Below are 12,088 nucleotides of genomic sequence, written 5' to 3' on the forward strand. Positions count from 1 at the left end.
GTCTTAGGGATGAGTCTCTCTTTCTGTGCAGCAGATGTCTGAGCCCTCCTCCTGTATATTCCTCCTCTTCTGCTCCATTAGTCACTTCCACCCCTGCTCCCTCCCTGGCTCTACCCCAGCTCCCACATACAAATATTCGGATATGTATGATTTGCTTGCTGTATGACTCCTTTATCAATCTTCCAGCCCTGTGTTCATTTAATTTAGACCATAAGCTCCCCGGGGCACAGGACCACATCCTTTGTTTTAATGTTCTAAAGCACTTTTCCCAGTTCTAGCACTTTACCAATCTTCCTTAAAAGTATCAAAGCACATTGATCGTCAGTGTGCTACACAGTGAGCAGCAAGGGAAAGGTCAGCTTTGTCATTGCAGGTAGAGGGACCCAGAAGACAAAACGCGGCAGAGACTGCATTCTTTTCAGTGCTATAAGGGAGCAGGAAAAAGCACTGCTGCTCAGTCCTGCCTCTTTCAAGACTCAGTTGTGTCGCACTGGGGCAACAGCAAGGCTGTATGAGTTTGAGTCTCAAGTCATCCTCTGCCTGCTGGAGAACTGCAGTTCCCTCCACATGCAGTACCTCACAGCAACCCTCCCTGAACTAGAGTTTCACTGGTTTCCAATTGCCTGGGATACATGGCAGCTCTGCAGACCATGCCCTTCTTTGGCAGAGCATTCCATGGCCAACTCTGGCAGTGATTTTTCAAAGCGCCATTAGTTTCAGACAAGAAGTTTGTGGTGTACATAAAGCTACAGATGAGCCCAATAGCAGCCTGGGATTCAAGGATTATTTCAGCAAATGACAGCCAGAACTCCCACTGACATAATCAAATCCACGCGTAAGAGTGGGAATAACTGCTTTGAACATGTACGGGTTGCTTTGCCAAGAAGTTCTTATTTGAAAATGGGGCCTCAATACTTTTGCTCTTAATAACTGCATTTTTTTGTCAATATCCAGCAAAACCAGAATGGACACATGAGTTGCCTCGTGCTGAGTTCCCTTTGTTTTCTAGCAAATGGAATGCTGTATTTCAAAAAAACATGAGCAAATTGAGTTGTAAAGGGCTTTTTGCACAGGGGAAGAGAACAAACAGATATGCTGTGCTACCTCAAAGTTATGGCATGTTCTATGGGCCAAATGGGCTAATAAAAGTTGTCTGTAAAAGGGGAAGTGGGTTCATCCCATCCGAACAAAGCTGCAGAAGGAATGAGCTCTTGGAGGATGCTCCTTCTGTCCCCAAAGAAGTCGGGGTATCTCAAGAGAGAAGAGCAAGTTTGGCTTACATCCACCATCCCCATGCCAGACCTTACATATATCTGGACTGAACTTGTAGACACGCTTAAGTGATCTGTCTAAAATACACCACCTTGCGGCTTGCATACATTGCAACAGGAGCAGCTGCTTGTTCAAATGTAAAATATTTTTTAAGAAGTTTGCATAGGAAGTGCAGCATGGGCTTGTCAATGCTTCCAGCTGAACAGCGAGTGCAGCACTTAGCTAGAATTTGGAAGGGAGCCTTGCATTTCTTAAAAGCTCTTCCAGTGTTTGTAAGTTCCCACTTTTCGCCAAAGAGCATTTAAGATGGCCTCCTTGGTTTGATGTGAAATCCTCCCATGCTGCAGACAAGGCAGGTTCAGGGAGAAGCCTGCAGCCCAGCCGGAGTGGAGGGTGGCAGGACTTACATCACCCAAAGACTCACTGTGTCTCCCAAGATGCTCCTTCTCGTTGTGTGGGCAGCTGGTTCCCTTCCAGCAGGAAGGTTCCTGGCCTGTTTTGTCATCCAAAAATCCATCTATCTTCAAGATTGAGTGTCTTGTTTTTTAAACTGGCAATGTCAGACAGCCTGACCACAGCATCCTCGAAGAGCAAACCCAAGCTGTAATTTGGGAAACTTCAAAGCTTGCTGGATTTCTGCTTGTGTGTTAAAGAATGGTCTGGCCTTTCCCGCACTGGTGCTAGTGAAGTTGCAAGGCTGATCAAGCTGTCAAGAAACCGTCAGTTCTCTGGGTGGGAAGGAGCGGGCCTCCGTTTCGAAGCGTGCTAGCTGCAGAGGGATACCAGGAGGGGCTAAGAGAGCCCTGGGAGGAGTGAAGGGGTGTTCAGCCCTGCTAGAAAAAAGAGCCTCTTGTTAAAATGTCAGGTGAGTACTCTACAAGGAGCAGCACCTTAAATATGAGTCATTTCTGAAACTCTCAGCCTGCTTAGGGAAGCAAATTCCCCCAACAAAGTGGATGTTGTTCCCTAAAACACAAGCTCTTTAAAGGGAAAAAAAAAAAAAAAGAATGAGAAACAGATGAGAAGGGTTTAGGCAGGGGCAAAATCAAATTCTTCTGGTTAATTAATCACTCCTCTCGTGTTTTTTTATTTTAGTTTGAGGGTTGCTCCAAAGCCTATTCCCGCCTGGAGAACTTAAAGACACACCTGAGGTCCCACACTGGAGAAAAACCCTATGTCTGTGAACACGAAGGCTGCAATAAAGCCTTTTCCAATGCCTCGGACAGAGCCAAGCACCAGAACAGGACGCATTCCAATGAGGTAAGCCTGGGCTCACCACAGCTCAACAGAGGACTTTATTTTAAATTTTGCTGACAATAAACATACACTTTACATGCTGGACTCATGTAAAAAGAAACCTTCTGTAATGAGAGGATTTTCTTATTTTTTAATGGGATTTATTTTGCTGAGAGCCAGATCACATTAGCTTTACATTTATGAAAGCCACGTTTGAAATCATAAACAGATGCTAAAGTATGCAAACTTTTTAATCAGCTTTGGAAATTAAAGCAAGCATTTTCCAAATTTATATTTTTTAATGGCGCAAACAGGATTGTACAGTTGTGCACGTGGTATTTAATACTACTGTGGAGCAATCTTGCAGTAGTATAACAGCTACTCTGGATCCTGATGCTCTGGAAATAATACTCCCACCATCGTTTGATGTGCAATGATAGAGCACAATGCAATGCTTTGTTAACCTTGGCCAATTAAGATCCACTATTAGTAGTTGGGGAGCAAAGGAAATTGAGTTTATTGTAACGCATGTGATGGTCTGTTGCAATCAACCACAGCCGGCGATTGAAATTTATATTACCACTAATTAGCTGACAAGGGAAGAAAAAACAACACTCCAAAGTTCTAATAGTGTTTGCAGCCATGAAGAATTCTGTCTGTAGCCTAATTTGCAACAGTTAAATATAGAGTATTGGAAAATGGAACACAGTTGCCACGGATGACAGCTTTTTAAAGCAATGCTGTGTCTACAATGGGCTTGTTGAGAGTATCTCTACCTCTGGCATAAAATCAGTCAGTGGTAACCAAAACTCTGTAGGTTTCTGAGATTCTGTTGGAGTCAGAATAAGGACTTAAAGTCTAGAATGCCATCCCATGCTGTATGATGCTGAGATGGACCCAGTGAATGACCTGAATCCCAGTGTTATTTGTATTGGTTTGGGTATGAACCCAAACGTTGGGATTCTCTTTCACCAGTGAGCCACTTCCTCAGCAGGACACAGGTTAAAATTAGCCCATGTCTGCACTAGCACTGGGTAGTTTGGGGATGTTTTAGGGCCACAGTGTTCTTGAGGCCAGGAGGGACCAACAAGCCATGCAGCTTCTCGTCTGCTCAGCAACTTCCCTTCCTGGTAGCAGGTGTTTGACCAGTGTTTGACCATCATTTACTCCCTGTTAAAACTTCTTCCCCTAAATGGTAGGCAGTCATGATTTAATCTCACATTTCAGTTACTAGAAATTGCTTGTTTTTCAGCCTTGGTTGCTTTCTCTGCTTTTCTCCAGTGCTGGATCTAACATCCCTTTTGTTGTTGCTATTTCCACCTCATAACACTACAGTATTAAGTCACTCTTCATCTTCTTTCTCATAAGCTAAATGAATCGATAAAGCCACTCGAGATTGCCATTACTGCAACATTTTTTTCTGTCCTTAAATGAAGTTTGCATCTTTCTTCCAGCCCTAAGGATTCTGATGTGGATGGGTCAAGACTGCTGGTGCAACTTTCAGTGCTGGATACAGACTCAGTCTGCCCAGTTCATCCACACTGAAGCAGAGCTACTTTTTGCCTGCACATCACTTGAGCTCAGATCCCTAAGGCTTTTCCAGGATCCTTCCTAGGCAGGCCAGAGTTTCCTTTCCGTTGGGCCAGCTGACATCCCTTGTTCCTACATGTGGAATTTTGGCTTTGACTGTATTATTAAGTGCCATTTCTTTGATGGGTTCAGTTTCCTAAGTGATCCAGATCAGGAGCTGCACTGGATCTGGGATGACTCCTCACTTTGCCTGAGCAGAACTTGGGCACAATTGAAGGTCTGCTCTCCTAGATTCCCATTGTGCAAGAAGGTGAGGCTGTGGGGCAGGACCATCTGACTTCTTGTGGACCCTTATCTAATATGCTGACACTTGACACAGGCTGCATCCAACAACACAAATTAAAGACTCAGATGACAAATAGGGATTTCGTTCTCTGCTGTTGCTTCCCCTGGAGGATGCCAAAGCCTTCTCAGAAACAGCATAGCCACTGGTGGAGGATTTATATAAGGCCAGCTGAGCCTTACCATGGCAACTACATAGTACATAGATCTTAGGTTTTGCAATCATGCTCGCTCCTGAACTCTCCTTAATGCAACACAAGCATACCCCAAGACTTGTGGGAGATCTGTAGGCTGCATATAATGGCTCTCTGGGCCATATATTTGACACTCTCTTTTTGAGGAACATATAATGTGATCCTTTGCAACAGGTAACATCCCTCATGGCAGAGATCACTGCATTGGGCAGCAGGCTGAGGTGAGGGTCCTGCAACCAGCTGTGGCCATGATCAAAGTGTTAGCAAACTGCACTGAGACCTTGGCTCACAAAACCACATAGATGCAAAGCAGGACTTTGTGGCTGTGAATATTTCTCATTACTGATTGGTAACTTTATTGTGGTTCCTAGCTACCTACTAAATATTTTCCTCTGCTTGCAGTGTTTACATGGGATACACCACAGTTTCATAGTTAGTCACCCATGTCTCCTTGAAGGGCGAAGTTCCAGGTTCCCTGTATTTGTCCCCATCATTGTATAATGGATATAAGTGTATGGTCCAACATGCTGAAGTTCAGGGCTGGGGATATATTACCACACTGCCTTTTGATTCTTGAAATGTCACATACACTGTTCCATTTTAAAATTTCAGTGACCATTTGAACTGCTTCAGGGGATTCCTTCAGAGTAACTCCTGGGAAAAAGGCTTTCATCCCATGACCACTCTCCAGTGCGTACGCGAAAGAGTGGCATGAGTTCATGGCCAGCCAAAGGCTTGGAGTGACATTTTCTCCAATTAAAGATGAACAAGGGTAAAATGCAGAAATTCAGTTCTGCTGAGTGCCTGAGGAGTTCTCCATTTCTCCCACCCTAAGGAGGATCATGCTGGATGTGTATGGGAGTAGGAGGGAGGCATCTGGAATACCTAAATTGTTGACTTCACTAGGGCATACACTACATTAGAGGTCAGAATCTGGTTAACCCAGGGCATATATGAAGGCATGCCAACAAAACAGCACCTGTGCTCTGTTAAGTTGCAGGAGGCATGGCCTGATGAAGAGAATGGTTATACCCCATTAGGCGCAGTGTCTGCCGATCGTGTTACCCTAATTACTGGTTCTGAAAAATCAGAACTGTTGGGCCTAAAGGATCTGTATAAAGAACCTTGAACTATTTTATGTAAGGTTTTTTAACACGTGTGCTGGGCATTCTATTCTTTAGGTTTTAATAACAGCACTAATATTTCAATAATGCCTTGTGCAAAAGATTGCATGAGATTTATAAATAAACAATTTGACGTTTTGTGCTTTGGTTTACCCAGCTTTAAAATATATTAAATATTTACCTCAGTGGGTTGTTACGAGGTTTTAGTGTGTTCAAGTGATGTGCCAAGATCAGTCAGGAAGCAAGTTTTTGAATAAAAAACAGACTTTCAGTGTTTTTCATGTGATGATGCTGGCTTTCTGCGAAGGATATATACTCCTTTGTATTTTTTCGCTTAAGTTTCTGGACAAAATTACAAAACAGATAAAAAAAGGAATAAGAATGGTCGTTTTGGGTAGCCTTCAAACAACATTTATCTATTTTTTTTCATGGATCTATCCCAGTGTGTTGGCAGAAAAATACTTAGAGTATCTATGAGGCTGAAAGCAGAACTTGTGATGAATTCAGATCTTCCAGCACAGCATCACCAGCTTGAACAACTGTGGTGCTAATACACATTGGAATTGGAAACTCAATAAAAAAAAAGTTAAAAGAAGAAAAGTATCTGTTTGCTGACTTCTGTTTTCAGAAGCATGGCTTCAGCCTTGTTTTCCTGTGGCAATCAATGATTCATGAATTCAGGACTAGCGTGCTATCGTCTGAAAAAATACCAAAACATTGCATGCCTGTGGTTTGTTGTGCACAATAACAGATTTCAAGGTGACAGGTGCTGGTGTAGTATGATAGATTGGGTAGGGTGAATCCAGTCTGGCTTGGTTTTGCTGGAATTTCATCAGCCAGAAGGTCTCAGACATTTTCTTGGTGTAGACCCCACCTTAGCAGACAGAATGTGTTACGGCCAGTCCCTACATCACCTCCCTCCCATCCGTAATCGGGAAACATTCCTGTGGCCACTCGAGCAAATACATACATGGGAAAGCAGTATTAGGAAAATATTTAATGAATTCTTAGCTGTCTTTTAATCCAGCAACTGAAAACAAGGAGTTAGCCAACACCAAATGACTGGCCAGGTCTGTGTGGATCGACAGCAGCCTATATATCACATCTTAGAGATCTCAGTCTTACAGAATCCTGTGGAGCAGATGCTCCACTTTGTGCAACTGCCAACCACTATGCTCACTGTATTTTCTTGGCCCATACAATGATCCTGGAATATCTGGTTTTGATCTAAATATAACACAAGATTTGCTTGTATTGACAGAAACCCTACGTCTGCAAAATCCCTGGCTGCACAAAGCGATACACAGACCCCAGTTCCCTCAGGAAACACGTCAAGACTGTGCACGGGCCCGATGCCCACGTCACGAAGAAGCAGCGCAACGATGTTCACCCGAGGCCACCTCCGCTCAAGGAAAATGGGGACAATGAGGCAAGCGCCAAGCAAAGCAGCAAGATTGCAGAGGAGAGCCCCGAAGCCAACAGCACCACCAGGACCATGGAGGATTGCCTGCAAGTCAAAACAATAAAAACGGAGAATTCTGTGGTAAGAGCAGTTGCTCTTGGCAGAAATGATGCGGCCCCTTATTTCTCTCATGCAATGGGGGCGTGAAGCATTTGCATGCCATTTACCTCTCTGGCAGTTTTCCTTCACCTGCCAACGCCCTAGAGTTCAAGTCCAGAGATGAAACTGCAGGTCAGGGCATAGTCCAGTACATTTTACACCTTCTTACCCAGCATCACAAATTCCCGCACTCATACTCATGGGGACCACATGATGCCCAGTATTGAGCTTGGCCTCCCCGTGCCGTGAAAGTGGGTAAAACTCAGAGTGTTGTGGTCAAATGAGCTTTACCTGCCTCACCAGTTTAAACTGAGCAGTGACCGCAGGGCATGGATTGATGAACACTTCTTGAAACAGAAGTCCTGGCTTAAGCAGTCCCTTTTCTCCTCCTCCCTGCACCCTTTACTGTTTTTCTTTCCAGGCTGCTGCTGCGCAGCAGTTTTGCTGGCACAGCTCTGTTGTGGGCTGCCTAATGAAGCCAGTGGGCATAGCTGGTTTATTTTTGATGGGTGTCTTAAAGCAAATTCAACTCCTCAGTCATGTCCACCATACACAGAAGCACAGAATGGTTTGGGTTGGTAGGGACCTCTTGAGATCGTCTAGTCCAACTTCCCTACTCAAGGAAGGTCAGCTAGAGCAGATTGCTCAGGAGTACATGAGTTCAATACCTGACTCCCAGCTGCCACAGAAAATTCTAGTGGGATGATGGGGCAGGGAAGTGAAACCAGAAATAAACATGGCAGCAAGGCTGTGGCCGACAGAGTACAGGCTTGCACTCAACTGTGATCATGCATTTACAGCCACATGAATGGCCACCAGCTGAAGCAAAGACCATTTAACAGCCTTCTGGCCATTACAGCTGCTCCACAGTAGGCAGCAGCGTGGTCAGTGGTGCTAACGAGGTGTGTACAGTGATGGGCCCAAACACATTCAAGCCTCTTCCACCCCATGCAGGGAGCCCACCTGCTCCTCAGCACACAAATGCCGGTGCATGAGATGGGGCATTGCAACACATGGGTCACTTTTGCCTTTTGATATTTCTCTTCACCTTCTGATATTTCTCTTCACCTTCATACTCAAAGTTCTGGTTGGCTGCAGCAGCTCAGAGTGGAGCAGGTTATGGGCTGGATACAGCAGAAAAGACTTTCTCCTGTGAAGGAGAGCGTACATGCAGTACTCAGACTTCTCACTAGAGTTGAAAGGACTTTGAGCTCCAGAGTATATATTTTCTTGATTCAGATCCAGGCTAAAAGATTGTTCTTCCTGTGAAACAACAGGCCTTGCAGCTACAAAGACTTTCTGAAATGGTTAAAGGATGTGTCGTCGGACAAATTACTAATGAGCAGCATGTGTCAGTTAGGAAGGAATTGAGTATTTTCACATCCAAACTGCCTTTAATTGACTAAAGGAACAGTTTTCCTGTAACGAGGCTCTGTATTGGGTTACAAAAACTGATTGTGAGAATCACTGGACAGAATGACCTCTCTCCAATACTCTTCCCCCATGTGTTGGGTTTGTTGTTTTTTTTTCCTGTGAAAACACAGACACAATCACAGTTCCCCACCCTGTTTCTCCTGAAGGTGTGGGGTTGTTTTCCTAGGGCTCTGAGCTCCCAGGATTGCAGCCAAGCTGTCTTGCTGGCGGCAGGGTCCATGGGTCAGATGTTCCTCTCCACTCTCCCCATGCAGTGCTGCTGTACTTCACTTGTGCACATCTAACGGGCGGCATCTGACCTGGTGGGCCTATGTCCAACTCCTGTTTTATGGTTAAGGTCAGGTGGTAAAAGGGATGAGATGCTTCACGGGTGCCCATCACACCAAGGCCGCTTGTTTTGATCCAGCTTTGAGTCTAATCCCAAGCCCAGAGAAACTGGTGGGAAGTTTCTCCTAGGGGTTTTTATCTGGGCCACCAAAGAGGGATGGCAGGGAAGATGGGGTACGGGAGAGGGGGAGATCTTAGCAATTTGTGTTGTATTCTGTCCTCTTCTTCCTTTTACTAACGTGGTCCTTTCTGTTAATGTTGTCTTTGTCCTAACAATCTGTTCTTTATTCCCACTTACCCTTCCTTACTCTACCTTCCTAAGGACAGTCGGTACTAAGGTGAGCAAAGAAATCCTTTGTATTAAAATAGCTGTATAAATCATGGTGTCCTGCAGACCCATCAAAGTTAATCTACTTGAGGTGGAGTGATGGGAAGGGGCACAGGATATTTGCCTGAGTGCATAAAGGGGGAGGTCACAGTGCCTGAGGATTCCCTTTGCCGCCCTTCTTCCAGCATCACAGTTTGCCATTAAATCCTGGGATTGCAATCTCCACCGCCCTGCTTGAAGGGCAATGAGGCCATCAGAGCCAGGCAGCCCTGTCTGTGAGGGCTGCTAAGGAGCAAAGTGAAGCACTGCATCACCCTGCACTCCCACCTTGGCCTGGGACAAAGTACGTTGCCTTTCCAGCACTCCCATTTTCTGACAGTTGCTGGAGCATGGGCCTGGAGCAGAGAAGCCAGGCATCCTGTCTGGTAGCAGCAACAGCTACCTCAGAGCAAGTTCAGACCATTTACTGTCTGCCACAAATAAACTACTCAATGTGAAATGCAATTCCTAATGTAAATAAAATAAATATTTATGGTGCTTATCTGCCTTATCTGCAAGTGGGAGTTTGCAAACAGTGAACCAGGTTTTTATCTGGCTGGGAAGTTTGTCAGGTAACCTAATTATATGTTAGGGTATTTTAAAGACAGAAATACGTTGTGTCTGAAATACTTAGACCTTGATCCTATGCTAGATAAGCCAAGTCTTGCTGCAACATACCTTGCACAACCAGGTAATGTGTGGCTTTTCTTCGAGAAGCATCTGTCCTTAATCTTTTGGAGATTGGATTCTCTCCATCCTGCCATTGAACCCACCATAGCTTTTCCAGTTCCTTGGTGCTGCCCTGTCCTCCTTCCCCAGGGAGGGTGTCCCTGCCCTCTGGTAGAGCTGAGATCCTGCAGCAGGAAAGGGTAACAAGCGAGGGGAGAGCCTGGGATAGGGCTGAACATGCGGAGACCACTGGGAATGTTTGGCTCCTGGGTTCTTTCTATCCATGTTTCCACCTGCACAACTCCTGCTCTTTTCCTTCCCCAAGATGTGTCAGTCCAGTCCTGGTGGCCAGTCATCATGCAGCAGTGAGCCGTCACCCCTTGGCAGCACCAACAACAATGACAGTGGAGTAGAAATGAACATGCACAGTGGGGGAAGTCTGGGAGATCTGACGGCGTTGGACGACAACGCTCCTATTGTGGACTCAACGGTCTCATCTGGTAATTCGACAGTCAGCCTGCAGCTAAGGAAACACATGACAACGATGCAACGACTTGAACAGCTCAAGAAAGAGAAACTCAAGACAGTTAAGGATTCCTGCTCATGGGTGAGCCCAGCGCCACAAGCCAGAAACACCAAGCTGCCTCCCATCTCCGGAAATGGTAAGCCATGGGCCTGGGCCATATTCTATAGGAATCCTCCAGAGTTTGGTTTCATAACCAAAGGTCTGCCCTGGAGGAGGATAATTTCTTATTGCCCCTGAGTCAGCCTTTGCTGGATAGAGATGTCAGGTAAAATGGAGAGCTCGGGTATAATCACAGCCGTCTGATGATGTGCAACAAAAACCCAGCTGCTCACTGCTACAGAAGAATGAAGGGAAGCAGAAGTGTTATGTGTCTCTTGTTCCTGGACGTGCTCAATATGCAAACACAACTGTCCTCACAGGGGCAGCCACAAGACTGCTTGGGTTTGTTCCAGCAGTACCAGCTCCCCAAGGGCTGATGTGCCTCCGGGGAGAGTGTGGGAGCACAGTGGCAATCCATATAAGCCCTCCGTCCTTGATCTTGCTCTGACAGGCCTTTTGTCACTTTGAGAGCTCCTGACTGTGGGCTGTTGCCTACAGCTTCATATGCTGGTTTTCCACTGGCTGGGGTTTCCTGACGAAGGCATCTTTATGATCCCTTCAGTGCTCCTCTAACTTTGCCAAGAAGTCTCAAGGCATACGTTCTGGGTTATACTAAAATTCAGGTTTAGTATAGCAGAGAAGCTTAGTTTACTCTGGGAGCTGTGTGTCAAATTTTGGGCCCCCAACCGTCTATCCCTGACTGCTGTGCATCCGTCCCAGTGAGCAGCTGTGGTTGTAACGACATTCTCTTCCTGAGGCACTGTTCACACCAGTCCTACTTTTTTCCTACTAAGAGAAGCCCATGTGAAGGCACTTCCTCAGCAGCTGAGCATCAGTAGGGTACACATTGCGAACACTCTGCAGTAGAGACTTGTGGACCTTTTCTCCCTAGCCTTCTTTCTCTTTATGCATGGACACAAAGCTAGAGGTGAAGATTTGAGTTCACGGACAGCAAATGAAGTTCACTGTTGTTCCCATACAATATTTGGGGGTGGCTTTGTGTGTCTGTCCTGGCACCAAGAACACTACCAAGTGGGATTTCTCAGCTAACTTAACCTTTTCTTTCCCCACAACATTTCTCTCAGGCTCTCTTCTAGAAAATAATGGTGGTTCTTCTGCTACGCTGCCTAATCCCAGAATAATGGAACTGTCTGTCAACGAGGTTACGATGCTGAACCAACTCAACGAGCGCCGTGATAGTACGACAAGCACCATCAGCTCTGCCTACACCGTCAGCCGCAGATCTTCAGGGATCTCCCCATACTTCTCCAGCCGCCGTTCCAGCGAGGCTTCACAGCTCGGGCACCGTCCCAATAACACAAGCTCTGCTGACTCCTATGACCCGATTTCTACGGATGCCTCCCGTCGGTCAAGTGAGGTGAGCCAGTGCAGCGGGATGCCGGGGCT

At 45.8% G+C, this 12,088-nt stretch overlaps 1 protein-coding gene across 1 annotated transcript in view; it reads left to right on the forward strand.

Moving 5' to 3' along the window:
• GLI2 (GLI family zinc finger 2) overlaps positions 1-12,088 on the forward strand; it is a 37,289-nt gene that overhangs the window by 23,191 nt on the left and 2,010 nt on the right. Inside the window, 4 exon segments of the mRNA XM_010192426.1 lie at positions 2,368-2,532; positions 6,960-7,241; positions 10,382-10,718; positions 11,767-12,087. Of these exon segments, the coding sequence (XP_010190728.1) occupies positions 2,368-2,532; positions 6,960-7,241; positions 10,382-10,718; positions 11,767-12,087 (1,105 nt within the window).

Source organism: Mesitornis unicolor, unplaced genomic scaffold, assembly GCF_000695765.1.
Source record: "Mesitornis unicolor isolate BGI_N332 unplaced genomic scaffold, ASM69576v1 scaffold20789, whole genome shotgun sequence".
In the NCBI taxonomy this organism is placed as follows: domain Eukaryota; kingdom Metazoa; phylum Chordata; class Aves; order Mesitornithiformes; family Mesitornithidae; genus Mesitornis; species Mesitornis unicolor.